A 24,412-nucleotide genomic window follows, 5' to 3' on the forward strand; every position below is an offset into this window, starting at 1 on the left:
CTTATATACTCCTTATAGGGTAAAAGGATCACTAACCTTGTGCTTGTGCAGCAGCTGGCAAGGATGCTTTCTCTTTTAGAATTCTAGAAAAGTGAGTACAGGATATATAAAAGCTTGTGGGCTCTCAATGCAACTCCACAGTTCAGGGACACAGGATTCTAGGAGTTTGCTACCCCATTCCAGCTGCTGAAGACCAAAGCAGCCAGTTGTTCCTGGTTAAAACCCATTTCTCTTTTGCAGCTGAGCTTGTCTTTACCAGCTCTACTTGTCCACTGTAGAGCTATGTGACTACCTTCCGCTTCCAGCTTTGCCTGGAGCCTTGTTTCCCGACAGCCACTATCCAGGCGCAGCCCAGACAAAAAGGCTGGTGACTCTCAGGTGTATAATAAATATTCCTCTATCAGACCACGTTCTGCAACCCTTCTTTCTTCTAATGCAGCTCAGTGCTGTGTTTAATGGCTGTGATTGCTTTTATTTTCTGGGAAGTTTTTCCCTTTCAGCAGCTCTGCTGTTTCTGTTCTTTCTAAAACCTGCAGAAATCCCCAGCCTGAAGGCGTGCATCCTCCCAGCCTGTTCAGGAGATTTATGGGAATCCCTCCCATGTGCTAAGAAAGAGGATCAGGCCCAGCACAATTCTTGGATAATGAAGCTCATCCTCCTTCTTTCTTAATCCTTTTAGCGCTTTCTTGTGAATATTTCAGCAGCTGACTGAGACGGTTAGAACCCTGACTTTGCTGCTGTTTATAAAGTATAATTAAATATTGATGGATTCAGTAGCATTGCCAAATCATAAAGCTTCTTGAGAAACTCTTTTTTTGCTTTAAATTTATTTATGATCCCCCCCCAAAATCACTAGGGCTTTCAAAAAAAAAAAAAGAGAAGATAGAAGTAATTAAATTATATAGCATACCTGGAGAACGAGGGATTTATTGCTAAGTAAATATGATCATGCACCCCCCAAAATGGCCTGGAGATATAATTAAGTTACTCAGGAGTCAGTTGATCTCGGGAGACTTCCTTGACATTTACGCTGTAACACTTATTGAGATCAGCCCTGCTTATAATGTGGGAAAACCGTAAGCAGTTTGCAACCGCCTCTCTTTTGGAAAGACAGAAGGCTTTGCAGCTCATCTTCAGGACAGAAACATTTCAGCCAACATTTCCTTTTCTGGGTGGTGATTTGGACTCCTTTTCTTGTGATATTTGAACATTTCTCGGCAGCCTTTGCTGGGCCTTGTGACCTCTCATAGAACTTATTGGAACTGGAATTCTATTTAACTTAAGCTTCATCATTCAATGGCAGCTACAAAACTCAGCAGTGCTTTGGAATGACTCACTTGGGTGGGGGAAGAAAGAATCACCTCCTTTGCTTTTAATACATAACGAGTCTGTTCTCCGCCTCTCCCTCCCCAGGTCTCTCTCCTCCTCTTCCTGTGCTGTCTCTTTACCACTGACTTAAACTCCTCCAACTCATTTTCTAGTGATTTCTCAGACCTGAATCTCTTTGGTTGCCTTTCCTCTCCTTTTTTTTTCATATATTGGCAGCTTTTTCTTCCTGTTCCCTTATTCAGAGTGGAATCTAAAATCACTTCCCAGGTTTACTTTTAAAATCTCTCCACTGACCGTCCCACAACACAGCAGCTCCCTCTTCATCCTCCTTAACCTGGCATGTAAAGCCACCACAAGTAACCCTTTACTTTCCTAAAAATCCTAAAGCACAAAATGCATTCTCTGATCTCTCAGCAATCCTTGAGAAAGCAGAGTAAAACGTGCAACACCATAAATTAATTTCATATGAAACTATTACAAAGTTGAGAAGCTGCTGGAAATAATGGATTGAAGTAAGCAACAAAACCAAGAGTCCAAAAGTCCAAGTCCAAAATGGAGATGGCTTTAATTGGGTGAACTTAACAAAGAATGCTCACAGCTGGTAGCACTGAAGATGAGTTTTACCACATGATAAACTGTGTGGTTTAATTGAAGTTTTAGAGCTCTGGAAACCAGAAAGGAAATATCAAAGAGATGTCCTTGTAGGCGGGGTCTTTATCTGCGCTTATTGCTATATAATGATGGTGACAGGCTGCGGAGCTGGGCTGTTGGAGGGAGGGGGATTGCCTGGATGGATGGATGGGTGGATGGATGTTGCCATCGCAGCTCAGAGCTGACTTCAGTCATGCACCATCACACTTCTGAGTTCTTTAAGCAGAGCAAGATGAACCCATGCCCTAGTGAGGCCCAGCAGTATAAGTACCAGGCAGAAATATAGCTAGTTTCTGTAGTGATCTGCAGTTTCTTGGTGGAAGGAGTTACAGAAATATTACTAAGCAGTCACCTGCTAAAGAGTGTGCTTGTTCTGAGTTAGGGAGGGCTGTGTTTATAATGGCGATAGAGATTTTCTGCTTTTTCTTTGGGATAATGAATCCAGCAGAATTGCAGAGGCACTGGGGTGAATGGAGGTGAAGATACAAATTTTTAAAGAGATGGTAAAAGCTGCACCTGGTGCTTTAGGTGCACAGAAAGAAAAATCAAGAGCCTTTGAATGTACATGATTTTAACACTACTAGAGAGTCCTTGAGATGAAACAACTTAAAGATACTTGCAGAACGAAAGAAAATCTTAAAAGTCTTCTTACTGGGGGCCTTATTCCTCAAAAGATTCATAGTCTGCAGATACCCTTGATTTACAATAAACTGTCAGCTAAATGTACTGGAAGTTGCTAGTAGAGAAATATTGACCTTGTATAATTGTTCAGCAGGGCTTTTTTCATGGCCGGTCTCAGGTTTGTCATTCACTGTAGGAATTTACCTGTTGCAGATTTGCTGATATTTGAAAAGGCGGGGTCGGGGGGAAAGGGGGAGGGAAGAAAAAGTACCTTATTGGCAGTGGATCTTCTTTATTATTTTCCTATCTTTTCTTTTTTCTTCAAAAGAAGGAAGGGAGAACAGTTTCAAAATGAGTTCAGTTTAAGTAAATAACACCAAAGTCAGAGCGAGGAATTATTTATGCATATGGTAGTCAGGATGGATAAATCTATATGACTTCTTATCTCAAAGCTGGATGTCTTACTGTCTGCTTTCATCATTTGAAGCATAACTCTCTCACAGCATTACTTCTGAAGAGCAGAGTTAGACCCATGGCATTTCATAGAGCTTGACAGAAGAGCCTGTGACTGCTCTTATCTTGACATGTGGTTATTCCTTGAATATGCGTGATGCTGACGGTGCCATCAGAGGGTCTGTTCTTATTCTGCCAGGATTTTACGTTCTATTTTGACTGTAGAAAGTTCAAAGGAAGTTTAACCTAGGTGACCATTTATGATGAACCAGATTATTTCTTTGCCTTTTGCCCTCATCTCATTAAGATCTTGTATCTGAATTTGAGCTGTGTTTCTTTTGTCGTTACACCAGGTAAGAGGACATAAATCAACAATTATCTCTTCGGGTACTTGCAGTGTCAGTAGATGTTGAAATTCCACATGTTCTGGTGATATACAGCAAGGACGAAAATAACCATCTTTCCGATCTATACTTGAGTCTACAGACTATGCTTTCTGTTTTCACCCTGTGATTCAACTGAAATAAGTGGCAATGTCTGGGATAAAACTGGTGTGCGCAGGACCAGTCAGATCCCAAAACTTGTTGTTTGAGAAAAGTCACATTGGCCTGAAGTCATGGGGGATTTAGGAGTCTGTCTCATACATTTCAGTAGGACCGTAGGCTTTAGAGTGCTTTCACATACGCAGGACTGAGATAAATGGGGCTCACTTCACCCCAGGGAAGTCACACTTGGGATCAACTCTGTCCCTGCTCTGCTGTGGTCTCCTACCCAAATGCTAAGAAGCAACCTGAGAGAGGGAAGGAACCTTTGTGGAGGAGATATGTTCTTTGTAAAAATGCACTGAGTTCTTGACCAAACCTCATGTATCTCACCTCAGCCAGCTGTTGTTGGCACCAATGCCCTACCCAAGGGTCCTTGCAAGAAGTTAAGAAGTCTGCCTTATTTTAATGAGTTTCCACTGTTCTCACAGCACGGTGGTGACAGTCACATATGTCTCATGCCTCAGGGATCCCTGGTTGTTGTTGTTTTTGCATGATGAATGCTCTGATTTCTCTTGATCTTCTGCACCAGGATGAGGAGGAGATGGAGGAAGCCACCAATCAAAAGCTGGCCCTGCAAAAGGCCAAGGAAGTGGCCGAAGTCAGCCCTATGTCTGCTGCCAACATTTCCATAGCCGCGTAAGCATCATTTTATTCTTGGAGAACTTTATCTTTTTTTTTTTTCTGTTTTTCAGTGTTCATATATGTCCGTTCAGGTGGAGCATCCCATAGTACTCCGTGAGCCTATCTCTGTTATTGACAGGGCTTTAGGTTGACTGATGCAGTGCTGATTGCTTAACCATTAATTTAATTAAGTCTTTCATTTAGGTTTTTTTCTTCTGTAATGCCTCATCTTTTGCCTTGCTATAAAGAACTGTATTTTAGAAGGACTTTTTTAAGCTGTCCTAGGATAGATTTCACCAGGTGAAGTGTTATCATTTCACTTTGGATTTTTAATGATGAGAGGTATATACACACTTAATGTATTAACTCTTCTTGAATGATTTCTGGATCGAGAATTTAAAGGTACTCTGCTAAATATCAGACTGAAAAATGTGCTTGAATGCTTTTTCTTTGTTGTTCAAAAGGGAGCTGGGTTGAATAAAATCCTGTTTGTGAACAAGTGCTGGTTAGAAAAATAAATTTGCATTTTGAGATGCAAATTTTCTGTATGAGTGTGGACATACACACAGATTCTGTAGTACCAGAATCCTTAGAAAATGTTGCCTTATGGCTCACTTTTTCATATCGACTGATCTAGACTGAAATGAAAAATTAGATGTAGGTGGAAATCCTTGTCCAGATGTTGCTGAGGTCAGTGCAGGGTTCTGCCTGCATGGGATTATAGCCCTGTGTTTGAGACGCGCCTGCCTTGCATGGATTTACTGAAAAGTATGTTCTTCTTAAAGGTTCATTTCCCTCTTCTGGAAGTTTAGCAGCGGGACTTCCAGCATCAAAATATTTGGGTGTGCATCTTACTGAGAGCTGCTCCTTTTTGCAGGGGAGACCTCCAAAGGCTGGAGAAGCTTGAGTGTAGGAAAAGAAATTTCCTTTACAAGTGTATTCCAAAGTATCTGAAATAAAGCAAGATCCCTGTTTGTTCTTTCAGTGTAAATCTCTCGAGACCCTTGTTAGTGGGATTTGAACCCACTACATCAAAGACAAGAGGCCAAATAGAGCCAGTTTGTTATATGTGAAGGAAAAGAATATGTTTATTTGACTATTTGATTATTCTTGCAATTTTATTTTGCAATTACTGCTTTAATCAGCTCCTATTTATGCCTTGTCTGCTGGTTTTAATATAATCCTTTTCTTACAATAATTTCCTGTCCTGTCTCAAAAAGAAGTCAAATGAGGATATTTGCTCTTGTTCTTTGATGGATTTCCTGGTACTGTTATTTTAACATGCAAGATAATGATGCTTACTTTCTTCTTTTTTAATCAAAGGCATAGTGCATGTGATGATTTCTTAGAAATTAGGAAGAAAACCCACTTTAATGGAGCTAAGATTTCACACCACATTATTAGTTGCTCAAAATAACCTTATTCCATGATTTTTCACCAGGCTTTCACCTAGTTTTTTAGTATCACAGGGCCAGTTTTGTGACCACAATTGAAAGTGAGTACTAAATAGTGAATTTCTGCTTATTTTGCTTCAAATTGAATGTGCCCAGATCCCTACCTGTCACATTAGTACAGGCAGATAATTGGGCTTACAAATGAGCACATCTGTGATTTGAAAGTGCAGTTGATGGCTTCACATCTACTAACCACGGCAACGTCGTGCATGCTGTGTGGGTACCATCGTCTAACAACCGTCGTGTGACTTCTCATTCTCTCTGCTTTAGTGCCAGTGAGGTGCTCACAGGACCACTCACAAAGTTCAGAGGGCTTCAGTTTGGAAAAAAAAACAGCGCCTCAAGGTCAATAGGTTAATGACCGACTGGATAATGACATAGAAGAGAAGGCAAGCGAGAAGTTAGATGTTTTGTGAGACAGAAATGGGTTTATGGATGGATTGCTGGCTGATGATGCAAAAGCTATTTAATGAATGCTTGCCAAAGCAATTAGTTTAATAAATAGACCCATTATGAACTCCAAAGGCGCTTAGTGGCTACAGTTTTCAGGTTTGCAGCGCCTAGCCTTTAGATTCGACATCTCTATCCAATACGTTAGGGCTGATGATGGGGACCCATGTTTGACAGCCAGATGCACCCCATTACTTCATTTGCAATGATCTTCAGCCACACATTGGTCCTGAAGATGGAGCAGATGCCGCGCTGAGGGCAAGACTTGCCAGACCAAGCTTCTGATGCAATTCAGATCTTGACACACCATCTATGGGAAATTGCTGGGGATGGTTGGAAATGCTGGGGTTTGGCATCCGAAAATATCACTGCAAAATTAAATGCCTGTAAAGCCTGAGTAGTCCTAAGTGGGTGGTGAGCAGGAGCTAGGAGAAATTGGGACTGAAGTACCAAAGGCCTGATGAGTGGATTTACCCTCTCAGTGTCTATTTTTATTTTCTCCTAAGGAATAATTCTTTTAGTTTTAGAATTTGATTTTATTTTCATAACATAGGAAAATGAATTTCTGTGACAACAGGCATTGATAGCACAGATTGATGTTCTGAAAACATCAGTGTTTCCGCTGCCTGCATCAATAAAAGCAGGTCTCTCAGATGTTAGGAGAGGGCACCATGACTTGCATTTCCTTAGTCATGACATTCATGTTCCCGGTGTGCTTGTCCATCTCCTGCAGAGATGATAAAGCCATGTGAGGGCTGACTCTGGTGAAAAGTCATTATCAGTTGTTCCGCTGTCTCACTGGCAAGGTTCTGTGCTTGCCGTTTTGCATTTTTCCTTTATCAGTCCTACATCAAGGACTGTGAGAACGTGTATCTTCCCCTGAGCCTCCTTCCAGGCCGTCGCATACTCTGTAGCACTGTATCTGCTCCTCCACCTCTGGCATTTTCCCTGTGTGAATACCATGTGCACTCATGGTTTGTATGCTCCTGTGCCTACAGTTTACCTGCACTGGTTCTTCTGTTCTTCTCTGCCGTTCCAGTTTCTGTTCATAGCTGAGCTCCAGAAAATGTTCAATGGATTGCATCCATTGCAAAATGTAATTTGTTAGACTTAAAAAAAATACTTGCTTGTTTAGTATTGCCTGCTTGGAGGGTCTGAAGAGGTTCCTTTACCCTAACACATGCAATAAGCTGTGTGAGCCACGAATTGTTTTGTGGTCGGTCGGTGGTGAAGCACTACAGTGTCATGGGGAACTGCTTTAATAACATACTCATTATTACAGTGGCATCGAGATATCATCTGTCTTGCAACTGACTCAAAGTCCTTTATTACAATATTCCACCTGCATTTGACTTGTAGCTCCTACTTCACTGATCTCACAGGATTTCTATGGTTAATCTTCTGTTCCACCAAAGGGACCCAATGAGAACAGATTTGTCCAACTGCACTTTGTTTTTTTTCACCTGGTGAACTCTATCCTGAGTGGGCCTCTTTGGTTTGTGATTTTTCAGGACTAAAAGCTGGGATGGTACCTTGTTTTTGTCACTGTTGCAATGTTTGGTTTAAAACAAAGTATGTGTTTAACGTGTCTTACTGCGTTTTGATTTGAGCCCATTGTTTCATTCTTATTTTTGTCATTTTTTTTTGTTTTCTGTTTAGCGTTTTCCTTGCTTTGTTGTTTCTGGAGGTGAGTTTCTGGGTTTGTTCAGTCCGCCCAGCGTTGTCTTTAAGACCCTCTGTTTCGTACAACATGTAAACCTCAGCCTCTTGAACAGTGGCTGTATAGACCAACAGGTCTTTAAAGCAAACCATTGGTGCAGCTTCCTTGATGGTGGGAATGGAGGAGGGGGTGAAAGAGGACCATTACACAGGTGATGGATGGGCAAAGCACTTTGTGATCCCACTGGAAAGGTGCCAGTGGAAGGGGGAGCCATCAGGCTCATTCCCATGGGCAGCACAAAGACCCCAACATAAAACTGGTTTTATTTTCTGTGTTTGCTTAACCCAAAGCCTGAACTCCTTGGGCCTGGGTTCCTCCTCCACCTTTAGTCTTCCAGCCAGAGATGCACCAATGGCACGTACAAAAGGGGCTGCGATATAAGCACACTCCTAAGCCAGCAGACCAGCCGGAGAGAACACAAACTGGCACCCAGAGCCCATATATTTTCCAATGGCCTCTCCTCACCTTTTCTTGGGAAAAGTCTTAAAATAGCAATCACTACAGCAAGCAAATTTGTTGGAACCGGCAAAGTAGTTACTCAGAAGTCATGTTGAGTGAAACACTTTGCATTTTGTTACTTAGGGTTTTTTTATTCCACATGGTAATGGGTTACAGTTGTAGGACCCAAGGAGATTATCTAAGCACAGGTTAGAAGGTGTGAGCTCTTCAAGGGAGAACATCCCAGATGTGGTGGATGAACCTTTGTAGAACGTGTCAGAGACAGCTCTTACAACATTGGCACCAGACCTAAACAATGTCTATAGAATTGCCCACTACTGTTTTCCAAAGCTACACATGCTCCCCAGGACAGCCTCCTCACCTCTGAAAACCTCTTCCTCTCTCCAGGCCCTGACTGGTTCTTGCTGGTCTCTCACATGGTTGTTCAAAGCTGTTTATGTTCTAATTGCATGCCCACAGGTGAATACTGCCTGTTAAGGTGAACACTGCCTGTTAAGGTGAACAAGCTGGCTACTCGTAAGAGAAGTGGGCAAAAAAGGGGTAAATCCAGGTGACACATCATTTCACAGTGACTTCTCAGAGGCGTCTGTCCCTTTTGTACAGGTTTGGAGATGAAGGGGGGAAGTTGCTCTGTTTCTCCAGGACATTTTCAATCTCAGAGGCTGCATATTTTCCTTTTGTCTTGGGGATACTGTAGCCTGTTTCCAATCCCTGTTGGGCTGTCAGTACCCAATAGGACCCAGCAAGAAGTGTGTCTGAACACCCAGCCTGTAAAACGTCCTGTGTTGGGTGATGTGTAGACTAGAAGAGGTGTTCTTTTTCTCTTGCTGGCTTGTGATTTCTTCCCTTTCTCTTTCCTCTTGAAGTGTGTTGATGTGTAAGGTACTGTGATTCTTCCCGTTAGCTTACCATTTTGCCCTTGCTGTTGGTGTAACGGTGACTCAGCTACACCTAAAGACACTCTTGTACTCTGTTCCTCATGGATGGTAAGTAGCATCGAGCACAGCTCAAGCACTTCTGTCATTTTGATTTGGAAAAGGAGGCTGTCTTGGCTTCATGGCTTTACACCCTGCAGTTCCAGCACAAATTTAGTCAAATTTATGGTTTCAAAAAAGCAGACTCCAGCAACAGGAACAGAGGAGCTAACCTGGAGCGCTGCAGGACTTGCATAACATTGGCTGGCCATGTTACAAGGATACTTGGCAGCATCGGTGTGGCCTCCGTCCTGCACTGCACCAAATGAGGCAAGCATAAATGCTGAAGTTCCATCAAGCCTTCTCCTGAGGGCTGTTGGGATCTGCTTTCAGCAATTAAAAACAAAGTTTCCACAGGTATCGCACAACCTGGATCTCTGGTAAATTAGGGCAGCCCAGTACATTCTCTTCCATCATGAGTTTTCCACCTGTTCTGCCCAAGAAATTTCTTACCTATTCTTGAGGCATTTGCACAGTCCTGTTCCCTGCAGGTTTTAGTTGACATCCTGGGGGTTCAGATTCCAGCCAAAGAGTAAAAGGATCCACAGCTTGAGAAACCTGGAAAGAAGAACTTTCCTGGCAAGCAAGCAGGGCATGTCAAGCACACTTTGACTTGTCCTCCCTTTTCATTTGGCGTGGTACAAATGTAGAATACTGAAGTTTAGGCAAGACGCTTTACCTGACTGTTCAGCAGACCATTTGCTCCAGGCAAAACTTTTATATTACCTTTCATAGTTTCTCTGAAATTCTTTCCAGGTTTTGTGATCTCTGGATCGTTGTGTTATATATACTTTACCTGGGCCAACATTTCTGCTCAGAATAATTAGTTATTTTAAATAAATGTATATTTAAAACTACCTATATGACATCCACAGAACATCAGATTTAAAGTGGACCTTCTGGTTTGCTAATATCATAGAATCAAGAGACCTCTAAGATAATCCAGCCCAACTGTCAGCTCAGTTGTTAACAGATTAGAACTCCAATGGAAGCAGGAGAAAAAAATGCTGCAATTGAAAAGGCAAATTCAGGAGGTGAAAGGATTTTATTTTCTGTTTTGAGGGATGGTTTTTCAGATGATGTAGCTTTATAGAAATTATTGTTTGTAACTATGAAAAAGCTAACGCCTCAAGCCAAGATCTATCAAGATATTTAGAATCCTGTTTTTCTATAGATTCTCTGCTGAGGGAAGAATAAACTCTTTTTTTGTATAATTCAGCAAGTTCCGTATTTAGCACACTCCACATATAATGCTGTTTATACAAACACTGGATGGAGGAGAATCTACACAATGACTTGTAAACTGAAACAAGCTCCTTTCAATAATGTGTAATCCCTACCTAAGCTGCAGCAGAACTATGGGTTTTAGGCACGTCAAGCTTTATTCCGATGGGCTGAGCTCAGGCATATCCCTGTGCCTGGCAGACGAGAGAGGTAGGTGCCTCTGAAGAGGAAATCCGGGGCAGGGACCAAGCAGAAAGAGCCTGGCAGCAGCTACCCTGGTTCAGGTGGATTTGGGTTCTCTGGATGTGGCCCAGGCTCCTGCCTCCAACTCACACTCTCCTCTGTGCTGAGGCTTCTTCCTCATGTCACAGGGCTAGAGTGGGAACTAACATCCTGCTCCCACTTGGAAATAATTCTTTGCAGCACATCTGTAAAAGCAATCACCACCTGTTTCTACAAAGACCTCTACCCTGAGGTCCTAAAGATGACTTCTGTGGAGGACTTTCATTGTGTGAGTATAGCATATGGAAGCACAAAGTCCTAATACCATCGTGTGGCTTTTGGCTCACCTTTTAATTTTTTTCCCTTTTGGTTCCGTTTTCGATTCTTTGGTCGTTTCCCTGTTGACTAGAAGGTGGTGTGTCTGTGGCTTCCACACTTTCTGAAGCTTGCCTGGTCTTCTACCAAGATGCACGCTGCAGTCTGCATAGGACACAGCCTGTATGAGTCTCCTCCCGATGTCTTTTATGGTTTCTCTTATCTTTATTTTTTTTTCCTTTCTCACTTTTTGTTTTCTTTGTTTGTTTTGTTTTTGCATGTGCAGTTTTGTAAAGCAAACTCGAGGTACTGTATCTCGCAGCTCGTCAGTCTCCAGCGTAAATTCACCGTGAGTTGCTCTCTGTTACAATATTCAGTAAATGGATTTATGATATATATCTCTATTTATAAACCTCCATCTTTCCCCTTCTCCTGATGCCTTCACTCCCCCCCTTGTTTTTTCCAAAAATCATCCCCATCATTGTGGAAAGCCTCCAGACCAACATACGGTGGAAGGACTGGAAGGTGTGCAACATTGCCATATAATGCTTGTGATTTGATCGTGAGCAACTCTGTAGTGTTTCGTACATTGACTGTGGGTTTCCCCCTCCCTACTTTCCTTCATTTATCTCCCATCCCCTTGATTATTTCCTTTGTTCCTTCCTTAACTGTTTTCCCTCTTCTCCCCTCTGCCCTCATTTGATGGTTGTCTTGTTGTCCCTTGTATTTTTGTTCTCTGTGTTTATCATGCGCTGGGCTGATGGCTTTGATGTTCCACCGGTGTTTGCACTTATGGTTCAATAGGAGAATGGGGTCCCACCACGAGTGTGCTCTTTAGATGAAAGCTGGAGGAGGACTTTAAAAGAAACTTCTGGAAATGGGGCTCAACTAAGACCAAATTGGAAAACCGTGCACAAACATCCTCAGGAAACTTACTCATGAGAGCAGTGATTCTGTCTGTGCTATGTAACCTTCTCAAGCTGCAGCTTAAAGCTACAGATAACGTAAAACCGAGGCACTCGGCAAGCTCCTATGTATCCATGGTTGAGTGAACACAGTGGTAGACCTTCCATTCACTTCACACGCTTCCTAACATACAAATCTTGCTGGCTTTGCTGTGAATCACGGGTGCGCTTTGACACCGATGCAGGTTTGTAGAAAATACCATTGTTCCCTGCTGACTAATACAACAGAACTTGCCATCATCGACCCATCTTAGAGTCTTTGCTTTGGGTTATACTTTTACCATTTGACGTTATCTTTCTTCTTTAATGTTTTTGGAGAGACAAGTAAGTGCAACTCAAACAAGCATGGGTTTTTCCTTACGTGCACCACAGCAGATACCAGAGGCGTGGTGAAGTCAAGGAGGTTTTCCACCAGCCATCTGATGTCTTCCTATTTTCCTGGGTGTTTTGGGGGTCCTTGTCTACTGGTGGATCTTAAGACATTTTTGTATTAAAAATATGTTGATATGATGCATGAGTGTAGCTTTGGTGACCAAGCTTGAACTTTTGTGACCAGCAAAAGTAGGTGTGACATGTCTGTGCCAAGGTCTGACGTCTCACAGGGTTGGGACAGTGAAAATTAGGGGAGTAGACGAGATGAGGCAGCTCTTGGCTTATTTCTTCCAATGGATTTCCTGGCTGCTGGAAGTCTTGACAGGCAGAAAGGTGTGGAGAGAGGTCTGTTGCCCTTTGGGTCTCTTTTGCCCTGCCTTACCCCTGGCAGCAGAGAGGACGTGGTTAAAGGTGGTGATGGAGGAGCAGTGCTGCTGAGTTGCCTTCTCAAGAGCACTTGAATTCACTCTAGTAGAGGCTTCACCAAACCAGACTGAGGCGATTTTGCACAACTAGGAACAAAGCCTGAAATAATGAAGAATTTTGCCCCTTTTCCAAACTTCCAGAGACAGAGATGCCTTTTAGAAAGATGGAATCAAACTGCAAGTACTAAAAACCCCTTGAAAGGAGGATATGCCCATATTCGGAGGCGTTTTTCATTGAAAAATCTGTTTCTAGGTCCCCACCAGCAGTAGAAACTGTATAATAGAGGTTTCTTTTGCTGATACAACTCACATCTGTTCTCTGAACAGAATAAATTTTTACTGCAAAAAGCAGTATCTGAGAATTTCCATTCTCTTTAACATTTCTATGCACTGTCTCTGCAGTAATTTGTAATTTCCTATGCAAACCAGGGCTGTTTTTGACAGATGAGCTGAGTGGGCATTTTCTTCTCTGTGGGTATCTAAAGAGCATTTCCCCAGCAAAATCTCTTGTTTTGATTAAATAATTGACCGAACCCCATAACTGCTTGCGATATATAAAACTAGCCGCCATCACAGAGCATTGGTAAAGCCCTTTTGAAGTGAAAAGACATTTGAAGGTCTCACTTACTCAGTATAAATGTAATCATTAGAAATGTATCTTTTATTTTAAATGCAGATAGATAAACTGGAATACCTCCTCTTAGGGACATACAGGTGCTGTGGACTCCCATTCCCTGGATGAATATAAGTATAGGTTCAGGGTGCCTTTATGTCATGGAATCATAAAATTGTTTGGGTTGGAAGGGACCTTAAAGATCATCCAGTTCCAACCCCCCCTGCCATGGACAGGGACACCTCCCACTAGATCAAGCTGCCCAAGGATCTGGCCTTGAACACCTCCAGGGATGGGGCAGCCACAACTTCCCTGAGCGACCTGTTCCAATGCCTCATCACTCTCATCATGAAGAAATTCCTCTTTACGTCCAGCCTAAATCTGCTTCTCTCTGGTTTATAGGCATTGCCCCCAGTTCTATCACTACAAATCCTTGTAAACAGTCCCTCCCCAGCTTTGTTGTAGCCCCTTCAGGTACTGGAAGGTTGATATAAGGTCTCTTCAGAGCCTTCTCTTCTGGGTTTCAGTTGTTTCAAACAACTCAATGGTCGACTTCTAGCAGGTGGAAGTGTCCTTGGAGTAGTTCTGATGTGGGGATTATGTATGATTCAAAGCTAGGTCTGTGTACTATGAGTACTAAGTGGTATAGAACTAGGCTGGAGATTGTTAGTGTGATTATTAGGGCATGGCCATGGAATTCAGCTAGTTCTTCTGTGATAGCGGATGAGGCATCTTGGAATCCGAATGGTGACTGATTAGCCACCTGGGATGTACAGGGTTTCGTATCACTGGGTTTTTGCCCACTGAGAGTGCTATTGTTGTAATTATGCTGAAAAGATAAGTGGTCTCATTTTTGTGCACAGGTGAAAGTTGAGCAGTAATTTACCTTTCTAAAAGAGCCTTTAAAAGGTGCAAAATATCCCCATTCCTTTTTCTTTCTTAGGCTGCTCAGACAGCATAAAGTACCAGGTGCTTCTAATGTTAGCAAAAACCAGGATCTGCAAGACCATGGTTGTGTGTTCTGAAAGAATAAAACTTACTCGTATATATTTTGAGATACAGAGGGTTGGTATTTTTCCCCATATTCTTTCTTTGATTGCTTTTCTTAAATGAATGAATCTAAATTGGTAAGAAGCTAAGGGCAAAATCCTGGAGCTAGTTTCTTAAAAACAAATTAAAAAAATAAGGAAAAAATAAAGGTGAGTAATTTTCTTTTCAGTAATTCCTGGGTTTTGTGCTATAACAAATTTATGAAACAAGCAATGCAAGCAGTATGAAATCCGTGTTTAATTCACTGAGAAGAAGTAATTAAATACAGACATGCTCTGTTTCTTTAAGTAGATTGCATTTATCTAAGATACATACTGCAAATGGCAACAAATTTCTGTGTATGTAGGCAACAACACAGAGCTAAGTAAGTAATCACAAAATCATGGAACGGTTTGGGTTGGAAGGGACTTTGAAGTCCACCCAGTTCCACCTCCTGCCATGGGCAGGGACACCTCCCACTGGATCCAGTTGCTCCCAGCCCCATCCAACCTGGCCCTGAACACCTCCAGGGATGGGGCAGCCGCCACTTCCCTGGGCAATGTTGCATTTTTCCAGCAGTGTGTATTTAAGAGTTATGGGATCTTGAATTTTCATGTGAATCCTTGTAATATTGCTGTGGCTGATGAAATCCAAACTGGTGTGTTTAGTAACTAGAGTTTTTTATTTTATTGCTGTTGTTTACTGTTTGTAGGATCCAGAGGTGTCGGTCATTGCTTGGACATGAAAAAGTGCATGTTCTTAAGGCATTTTCCGGCATGGTAAATGAAGCGAAAGCCATTTTTTCATAAGCTGGGGACTTTTATTCCAGAAGTGCTGAACACCTGCACCTGCCATGGATATTTTTTTCAGAACAAACCCTGTTCAGTATGAGCAGCTCCTTCTTTCCCACCCCAACCATCGCAGCATGTCACTGCTGCATCCATCCAGCTGCAGTGATAGTGAACAGAGGGAAATGAAAAAGCTTAAATATCTTCTTCTAGGGGGAGTTTGTCATTTGCTGTCCAAGAACCCAAATTGTTCTTGATCTTTATCGCTTGCTTTTGTGTATTCACTGTCTGGGCCATCTGCTTCATTTCCATCCTCATAGTGTGAAAAGGGGCTGTGACTGAATTCCCTGTTGTGTTTTGTTTTGGTTTTTATCGAAAGCCTGGAGACTTTGGCCATAACAGAGTCTCATCTGGGCCATTGCGATGTGATTTCCCGAATGTCTTCTGGAGAGTGGGACATGAATGCTTTGGAGGGAAAAAGAATTTAAAGTCAATGTAATTTGACTGGATTTTAGGAGAATTTAATGGTTCCACATATTTAGTGTCAGTGTGGGGCGGTTTAAATCAAGTCATATCCATATGGCTTTTAACTTTCATTTTTTGGTTTTACTTTTAACTCCTCTTTACTTTATTGCTGAGGATGTGATTACTTGATCACATTTCATTACTGCAATACCAAAAAAATCTTCAGGTCTGAAAAGGGATCTTGTGACTGATAATAACACTATAACTTGGGACAGAATATGGGTTTTTTTGGCATTTTCTTAAGATCAGAGTGTGTTAAGCCTCATATTTATACTTTTGGGATTGGTACATGATGTGCTTTTACTGAAAACATTTCAAAAACTGTTCTTATTGGAGCAATAGGGAGCAGCATGCGGGATGGTGAGTTATGGTTGGGTGAAAACACTGCGTTCTTATAAAAAACTCAAGCTTGAAAGCTGTAAATCTTGTCCTGCATTAGCACCAGGAAGCTTTGGCTTGGATGAACTTTGCATCACTTCAGAGCTGTACAAAAACAAGTGACACAGCTGTCTTCAAACTCTATATAGCAACATAAGATCATAGAATTGTAGAATGGTTTGGGTCAGAAGGGACCTCAAAGCCCAGCCATCTCCACTCACCTGCCATGGGGAGGGACACCTCCCACTGGATCAGGGGCTCCAAGCCCCATCCAACCTGGCCTTGAACCCCTCCAGGGATGGGGCAGCCACAGCTTCACTGGGCAACCTGTTCTGGTGCCACACCACTCTCATTGTGAAGAAATTCTTCCTTATGTCTAGTCTAAATTTGCCATAAAATTAATTCTGTTGCCCTTAATTGGCCATGGACACCTCATGGTAAATGCTAGAGCTTTCCTAAATTTTTTTCTGATATCCTCCTCAGAAACTTTCTGGCTGTAGGTCAGTCAAAGGCAGCAGCCAAAGGGCTGGCAGCTGCTGAGCTGTGCCCACCTGTGCACTCAGTGACTCCTGACCGACCAGAAGCAGTGCTCAGCTCTGTCCCCTTCGGGCAGCTCAGCTTCTTCCTCCTGCTGAGACCAGTTACCCATGGCCAGTACATCCTGTATCCATAGTCCTCCAAATTGTCTGAAAGAAGCAGGTAAAGGCAGTGGAAATTCAATCTGAGGATGAGGATACCGAGAAAAAACCCTAAAAATATTACATTTACTGAACTTTCTTGATGCAAAAAGTGGGCATCTGTGATAGTTTGAAAGGCAGTTCAAATTGCAGTAGCAAATTTCTGACCATGAGGCATTGAGCAACCTGATCCAGTGGGAGGTGTCCTTGCCCATGGCGGGGGGGGTGGAACTGGATGGGCTTTGAGGTCCCTTCCAATCCAGTCCATTCTGTGATTCTGTGTGTGGCCAGTATCACATTAGACTTAGACCACATGCAAGATCTGGAGTTTCTAGCTAATAGGAGAAATATCATGAAAGCGAATGGTTTTTTTCCTAAGAATGAAATATTAAAAATACTATTATATAAACCCAAAACCCAACTCAAGAGTAATATTGGAATATGCTGGGCAGCATTTTCCACGGCCGTCCTTGGTGATGGTGTTTGTGATGCACACCATTGCATCGGCTCTTCGGGAGGGCACAGGACATCACCGGAGAGAGCTCAGATGGGAGATGTAGCTCATAAAGAGGAAAAGGTGCTAAAGAATCCAAGCGGCAACTCCCAGGGTCATGGGCAAAGCAAATTTGAATGCTAGTTGTGAATTCATCTGAAAGAAAATTGTTTAATCAAACCAAACAGCGATAAAACATTCTGCTTTATGCACGTCTACCCCAAACTGAAATGCTTCATTGTATTTTCCAAGAGGAAAATTGAAACGTGGAGAGAGCTTCTCCAAGTTTATGAACAGAAAATATGGTTGTAGTAGAAAGGGGGTTTTGTATTCAGTTTCTGTTGAAACTGTATTTCAACAAGAAATTCCCTTTCATTTCTAATTGGAACATATTCTTTCATACTCACACTCTAATACATAAGTATTTTTAACATCAAAATATTATGTTCATAGTCAGCTTTCATTCATTATTTACTAAAGCAAAATTTTAAGGATTGTGTTTATGTAGCTGAATACAACAGAAGTTCTGGGAAGCGAAGTGCCATTAACTCAAGCAATGTTTTAAAGGGTTATGGTAACAAAACCATTAATCAATAAGGAATATCTTAAGATTAGAATAGGACTAAAAATAAGCTTTCCTTTCTTGAAGAGTCTAAACAGTGACTATTTGCATTTTTTATTTATACCAATATTAGTCACTGAATCATTAATATGGATTTTCATAGAAACATAAAATTGTTTGGGTTGGAAGGGACTTTTACAGGTCATCCAGTCCAATCCCCCTGCAGTGAGCAGGGACATCTTTAACCCAGTCAGGCGACTCAGAGCCCCATCCAACCTGGCCTTGAACCCCTCCGGGGATGGGGCAGCCACCACTGCTCTGGGCAACCTGGGCCAGGGCCTCCCCACCCTCGGCATAAAAAACTTCTTCCTAAGATCTCATCTCACTCTCCCCTCTTTCAGGTCAAAACCACTACCCCTTGTCTTATTGCTACAGGCCTTGGTAAGCAGTTTTCCCCTGTCTTATCAGCTCCCTTTCAGTACTGAATGGCTGCAATAAGGTCTCCTGAGTCTTTTCTTCTCCAGGCTGATCAACCCCAACTTGCTCACCCTCTCTTCATATGGAAGGTGCTCCAGCCCTTGGATCATTTTTGTGGCTTCCTCTGAACCCTCCAGCAGATCCGTGTCCTTCCCGTGCTGAGGATTTTATTTGATTCTATATGAATTTTATGGTTTTCTTTCTTGCCACAGGCAGGAGTTGTGTGACTGCTGGCTCCGTAATCCAAGCAAAACCAGTGGAGCTACTTAGAGAAGTATATTAACAGTAATATATACTACAGCATTTCAAGCCTGGAGGAGCTGAAAACTGACTATATTGCCAGTACTCTTCAAAGAGTTTGAAATATTCTGTAGACAGAAAATGGGGATGGAAAGTAATTGTAAAGAAAGTGAATTAACATTAGACTTTGTCTGTAAATCAGAGGTGATGAATGCAATTTTCTTAATGGATTCAGAATGATTTTAAGCAGCAAACAGGGAGCAGGATTTCTGATAAGGAGTTGGCTTCATAAACAGTTTTCTCTTTTGGAAAGAAATATTTGTTATCACAAAGGCTCATTTTTTATCAGTTTGGACAAGTCATTATACGCGGCAGCATATCATGCTTTGTGGATGGTTTGTGACTGCCCCAGTTCCTGCAGCACTTAATATTTAACTGGACCAAGCACGGGAGGAAGCAGAGGGAAGGATTTTGCCCTATGGTTTTCCACCTCTTCTCAGTTCTTTGTTGTGTGCAGAGGCACCGTATCCTCACGGGCAGGCAGTTGTAATGCAGCTGTGGTTTGGTTTAAGGCGATGTTCCTGTTGTGCCCTCTCTTCTGTGGACAAGTGCAGCAGAGCAACAGGAGAGAAGAAGCTGTCACATATGTCCATGTTCAGCTGCTGTGGGAACTTGTCAAAAGCGGGAGTTGGATAATTTAATTGGACAAGCAGACGACACATACTCTGAAGTTGCTGCCGCGTTGGCTCTGAAAAACTCTAAACACTGTTCCCAGAGGGACCAACCTGCTTGGTTGCTTTCCTTCCATTTCCTACAGCAGACTTTATGCACACTGTCACTTGCTTCTGATGTTTTTGACTGCTTTGAATACAGTAATGAACTTGCAGGCAGACTCCACATTTTTCTGATTGTGTTTTCACTGCACTTTATTTTCTGATTGTTTTGTTGTCATTGTCTTTTCATTCTAGAAAGAAGGATGGAGTCGTTACTCCTGAATCTCCTGCTCTTTGACTTGTTAGTAACCAAAGCCAGAGGCTGTAGCCTTTTGACAATCACCTCTGCTGCTTGTGTCGACGTTAAGGATACATCCCATTTCTAGATGCTGACAAATTTGAGTCTGTAATTCAGTGTCTGTTTTAAAGAGGGGATTTTAGCAGAATAGGCTTAGTTAATATGTGCTTTACTTGGTTTCTTCAGGTTGTCAGCGATGTATGTACCTGACAGCGCATTTCAGTTAGCTGTGAGTACAGTGGAAGCTTTAGCAACTCAGAGATAATTTAAAGCCTGATTTGTGTTCTTGCCATGAGGAAAACCCAACAAAAAACCCCAAACTTCTGAAGTGACGTATCTTGTGCCAGAGCTAACAGGTCCCAAGTGTCTTCTCTGTGCTGTGTGATGAGCACCAGCCCTGTATCCTCCACATCATATCCAGTCTGATTTAGTTTTCTTTATACCTTGGCTTTGATGGGCTCAGCATTGACACTGTTGGAGACGCTGAGTCCGTGAAAGTTGCCTTGTGATTTCTTGTGTGTTTTATGTTGGAGAGACTGCAGGGAGTTTGGGGCTTTGCAGGTGCAGTGCTTGCCCCGTGGACATGCAGCACAGGATGGTGCATGGGAGTAGGTGGTTGTGCTTTGGTTTGTAGATCAGCTGAAGGCTTCAGTCAGCATAAGGGCAGTTTCCCAGATCCAGCTAGTCCTTACTTCAGTGTTGACAGCTCGCCTCTGACTGTTCAAAGCAGAAAACAGGAGCCGGTGCCCACCCCAAGGAGTTTAATTATGAAGTGAGAAATGTCCTTTAGGAACAAATGTGTTTGATAGGCTGCTCTGAGGCAGAATTTGGGGAGCTCAGACATGCACATGCACATCCCTAAGCTGTCTTGTTTCCCTGAGCCTGCATGCTAAAGAGGTCGTTCATTTTTGCAGCCCAGTTCAGCAGAGCTAGATCTGGAGCACTGCAGAGCAAGGCACCATGTTCATCCCAGAGGACACGCAGGACATCCTGGGGACACCCATCCCGGGCAGCTTCATCTCTGTGCCTCTCTCTGCTGACTGTGGAGAGCTGCAAATGTGGACCATGTGGCTTTGCATGGGAAATCCTTGTGTGGGGTGACAGATCTGGGCAGTCAGGGGAGGCTCTGAATGTAATGAATTCATTCTAAACCCAACTAAGTCTGCTGATGAGTGATAGGGTTTGAATCTTTGAACCATAAGGAAAAGGCAGGTTACTGCCTGCTGTGATGGGGCTGTTCTGTCAGGTGCCAGAGTCACTGGGGCAGCTTGGGGAATGCTTCCTCCTAGTGAGGAGCCTGTTCTCCCTTTGATGTGGGGCTTTTGGCGAGCCGGGCTCTAATCTATGTCCCGCCAAATCATTTGGTATAATTTACATTTGGAACTGTGATTTTTGTCACCCATTCTTCTACTATTGTGTAAATGGAGCATTCAGCTGCTAGAAAATTAGTCCAGAATGTGCCTCTCGGGAGCATGGGATGGAGATGTTTATTTTTGGTGATTAGCTGTGCTCAGTCTGATTTCTGGATTAAAGCAGGTCCCTTCACATCTGCCTGGGTGCCCTCATCGTGTCTACACTAAGCTTTTAAGTAGGTTTTTACCTCTTTAGCAGAACCAAGCAGCAGCACCCTCCATAAAGAACCGATTGCCCATCAGGGCTCAGAGATGTAAAGCTTTCCTGACAGCTACACGAGTCCATCTGAACGCTGCCTCCCTTGGGGTCCACGCACAGCGACAAACCCTGACAGTCCAAATCAGCACATACACACACAAAAGCCGCAGGCTTCTATTGTCAGGGGAGCCCACAAAGTACGTAAGGAAAATGTGTTTACCTCCCTACTCCTCCAGCTTTGTGGGCTGTGTCTTAAGTGCTGGAGGTCTGTGAGCCCCGAGGGGCCTCTCCAGCTGCAGAGGTCGGACTAATGTGTGGCATGTGGAGACATCTGAGGTGGAAGGGAAATGATTGTCCTCTCTTCGTTACAAGAAGTTTCATTAAGGAAGAAAATAGGTGCTGACCTCCACCAGGCTAAATCCAGAACTCCATCCTGGAAGTCAGTGGGTTTACTTTGATTTTATGCAAGAGCAAAATTCAACTTAGAATCTTCAGGAGAAAAAGAAAAAAATATTTCTCTTCCTGGCCAGGCAGGTGATACATCCACATGTGCTGAAACCAAGAAACCAAGTGCTGTTCTGAAAAACCAACGCATTAAGGCAATGTCAATGGAGATACCCCCATTGTAGTAGGTGACACAGAAAAGGGTGGGTCTCTCCAGTGGTTGAAGGTCCTCTCATCACATCAGCATTTACATGTGACTGTTCCAGTCCCTGAGATCTTTTCATGGTACATAGAACTGTTTCCCTTTCTTACCTGTACTTTTCCAGGCTCCAGTGATGCTTGGGCTGGATGGCCCGTCCTCACCTTGGAAGGATGCTGTGGCTTTTTAGCCTGAAAAGTGATCCCTCTGGCTGGCTGTAAGGGTCTGGTGGCAGGGTACTCAGGCTCAGATCCTCAGGGGCAGATCTCATTTTCCCTTGCTCTGCTCCTCCTCCCACTCTAACTTCTCTTCCTCGTTGCTAATTCGCCCATCCAGACATTTCCAGGTGGGGAAAAAGGTACTGATAATTGCGGGGAAGGCTTTTAGGTTGTTTGAAAGCTCTGACTGTGCCATATGGTTGTTTTGAGCTGAGACTTTAACCCTTCAGATCATATGTGAAACTTCTGAGGGGGATGGCCATGTTTTAGAAGTCAAGATAAGTCCTTTCCAAGGGGCCTAATGTGTGTGTGGGCAAACTAACACTGATGATCCTGCTGGCTTTCCCTGCTCGTGTTCTCCACCAGCCATTCTCTCTCCATTCCTATAATTTCTTTGGCTCAACCCTCTAATCCCCTGTCTCAGCTGAAAATTTGCTCTATTTTTTGGCTGCGTTTTAGGGAATCAGTGCAAAGTTAGATACTAACTTTTCACCTTGCTCCCTTCCTTAGCAAGCAGCAGAACTCCTCCAAATCCAAGTCTGTCTGGGAGCAGAGGACCAGCCAGATCCGGATGCACAATTTCCGAGCCAGCTGCGAGGCACTGTACAATGAGCTGGATCCCGAGGAGCGCGTGCGTTACGCTACTACCCTTCACATTCGGCCCGACATGAAGACTCATTTGGATCGGCCACTGGTGGTAGAACCGAGGAGTGAAGGGAGGAACAACATCAGCAAGCTGAGCCCTGTGGATGTGCAGGAGGTGGAGCAGACCAAAGTCAGCTCTACTGATGGGGCAGAAGCTCCACGAAAGCACCACCGGCATCGGGATAAGGATAAATTGGGAGAGCAAGAAAAGGGTGATGCGACCAAGGATGAAAATGGGGAAGCTGGTGCCAACCATAAGGAGGAGCGGCACAGGCAGCACAGGAGCCGCAGCAAGGAGGTGGAAGGCGGGGGTAAAGAAGGGAAAAGTGATCGGAACAGGGGTCAGGAAGGGGGAAAGAGGCACCATCGCCGAGGGTCGGTGGAAGAAGGTGCTGAGAAGGAGCACCGTAGGCATCGGACTCACCGGCACTCTGCCGAACGACAAGGCAAGGAAGGCAACGGGACAATCAATGGGGCCAGGAGTGAGCGGCGTTCCCGACACCGGGGAGGGTCAAGGTCTGGGAACCGAGAAGGAGAGCCTGGGTCCAAGGGTGAGAATGCAGAAGAGCCCCACAGACGGCACAGGTTCAGGAACAGGGCACTCTCGACATACGATTCTGTGGAGAAGGAGAACGGGGAGAAAGAGGGGGAGGCTGGTGAGAAGGAGCACCGAAACCATCAGCCCAAGTAAGTAAGCGCTGTATGGCTGGACAGCTGGGGGGGCATGAGATCCCAGATGCCTTTTAGAAAATCACTTATTCCCCTCCCTATGGCATTCCCTGCTGTCCTTCTCCACTCACACCATCTACCATCATAACGTGCAGTTCTGTTTGGCTTAAATTGGTAATGGCAGATGCTCCCAAAGATAATTTTGGTCCATGCTGGCCCATAGACCTGTTCAGGTTTAAGGAAGGAAATATCCTTGATGTAAATACCAACAGGCCCTCTAGGACACAGCAGAACAGCAAATTTCACTCCTCTGAAGGAAGTTTCCAAGGTACAAGTTTTTAAATGGTATCCAGTCTTGCTTAGAGCCCTTTGGTTTTCTTTTTCTGTATGGTGAGCCTGTCAGCTGCATCACCAGTTTTTCCAGCACATGGCTGCTTCCATTAAGAACAATGATATACCCCATTTGGTTTAATTCTTATGTAAGTCAAGTGAGAAAAATAGTACTCGTGGAGCATTTTGAGTAGTTAATAAAGAAGGATAGATTGCCTTTTCAGCTTTATTACTCTGATGGAGAAGAAATTTCACTGGGATTCTTTAGAATAGAGTTCATGTCACCGTGAAGAGCTGTGAATGGCACTGAGGTAATAATTTTCCTGTCTATATTATCTTCCCTTCAGATGGATTTCAAAACACTTTGCATACTGTTCAGTTTGATTGTGTGCACAAGCTCGCTTTCCTCCTCGCTGAAATATAGTCACTGCTCCAAAGGAAGGCAGAAGCTATTTAACTGCTCACAGCAACGTTGCAGAGTGGTTTAGGACTGGAAAAGAGAATCACCAAATTTAAATAAAGCCTCAGGAGAACATTAAGAAGCAGAATGTCAGCCTTCATTCAGAAACCAGCTGATGCTGGAAAGCTAATGTCGCTGTTATTTGCGAGTACTGTGTGGTGTTTGCTTATGAACGTCAGTTCTGAGTCTGATTAAATTGAATAAAGTGTCTTTCGGTGGCACAGCTCCTCTCAATGTTGTTCT

The 24,412-nt window shown here is 43.4% G+C and overlaps 1 protein-coding gene across 20 annotated transcripts in view; it reads left to right on the forward strand.

The window, feature by feature from the left end:
- Positions 1-24,412, forward strand: part of CACNA1B (calcium voltage-gated channel subunit alpha1 B) — a 317,979-nt gene that overhangs the window by 211,241 nt on the left and 82,326 nt on the right. For 11 of the 20 annotated variants that reach the window (XM_069872974.1, XM_069872988.1, XM_069872975.1 and 8 more), the window contains 3 exons: positions 4,129-4,235; positions 11,325-11,387; positions 22,576-23,397. In XM_069872974.1, the coding sequence (XP_069729075.1) occupies positions 4,129-4,235; positions 11,325-11,387; positions 22,576-23,397 (992 nt within the window). The remainder of the gene's footprint in view (positions 1-4,128; positions 4,236-11,324; positions 11,388-22,575; positions 23,398-24,412) is intronic. The other 9 variants (XM_069872989.1, XM_069872982.1, XM_069872990.1 and 6 more) reach the window with 1 other exon arrangement.

Source organism: Phaenicophaeus curvirostris, chromosome 20 (genome assembly GCF_032191515.1).
Source record: "Phaenicophaeus curvirostris isolate KB17595 chromosome 20, BPBGC_Pcur_1.0, whole genome shotgun sequence".
Taxonomy (NCBI): domain Eukaryota; kingdom Metazoa; phylum Chordata; class Aves; order Cuculiformes; family Cuculidae; genus Phaenicophaeus; species Phaenicophaeus curvirostris.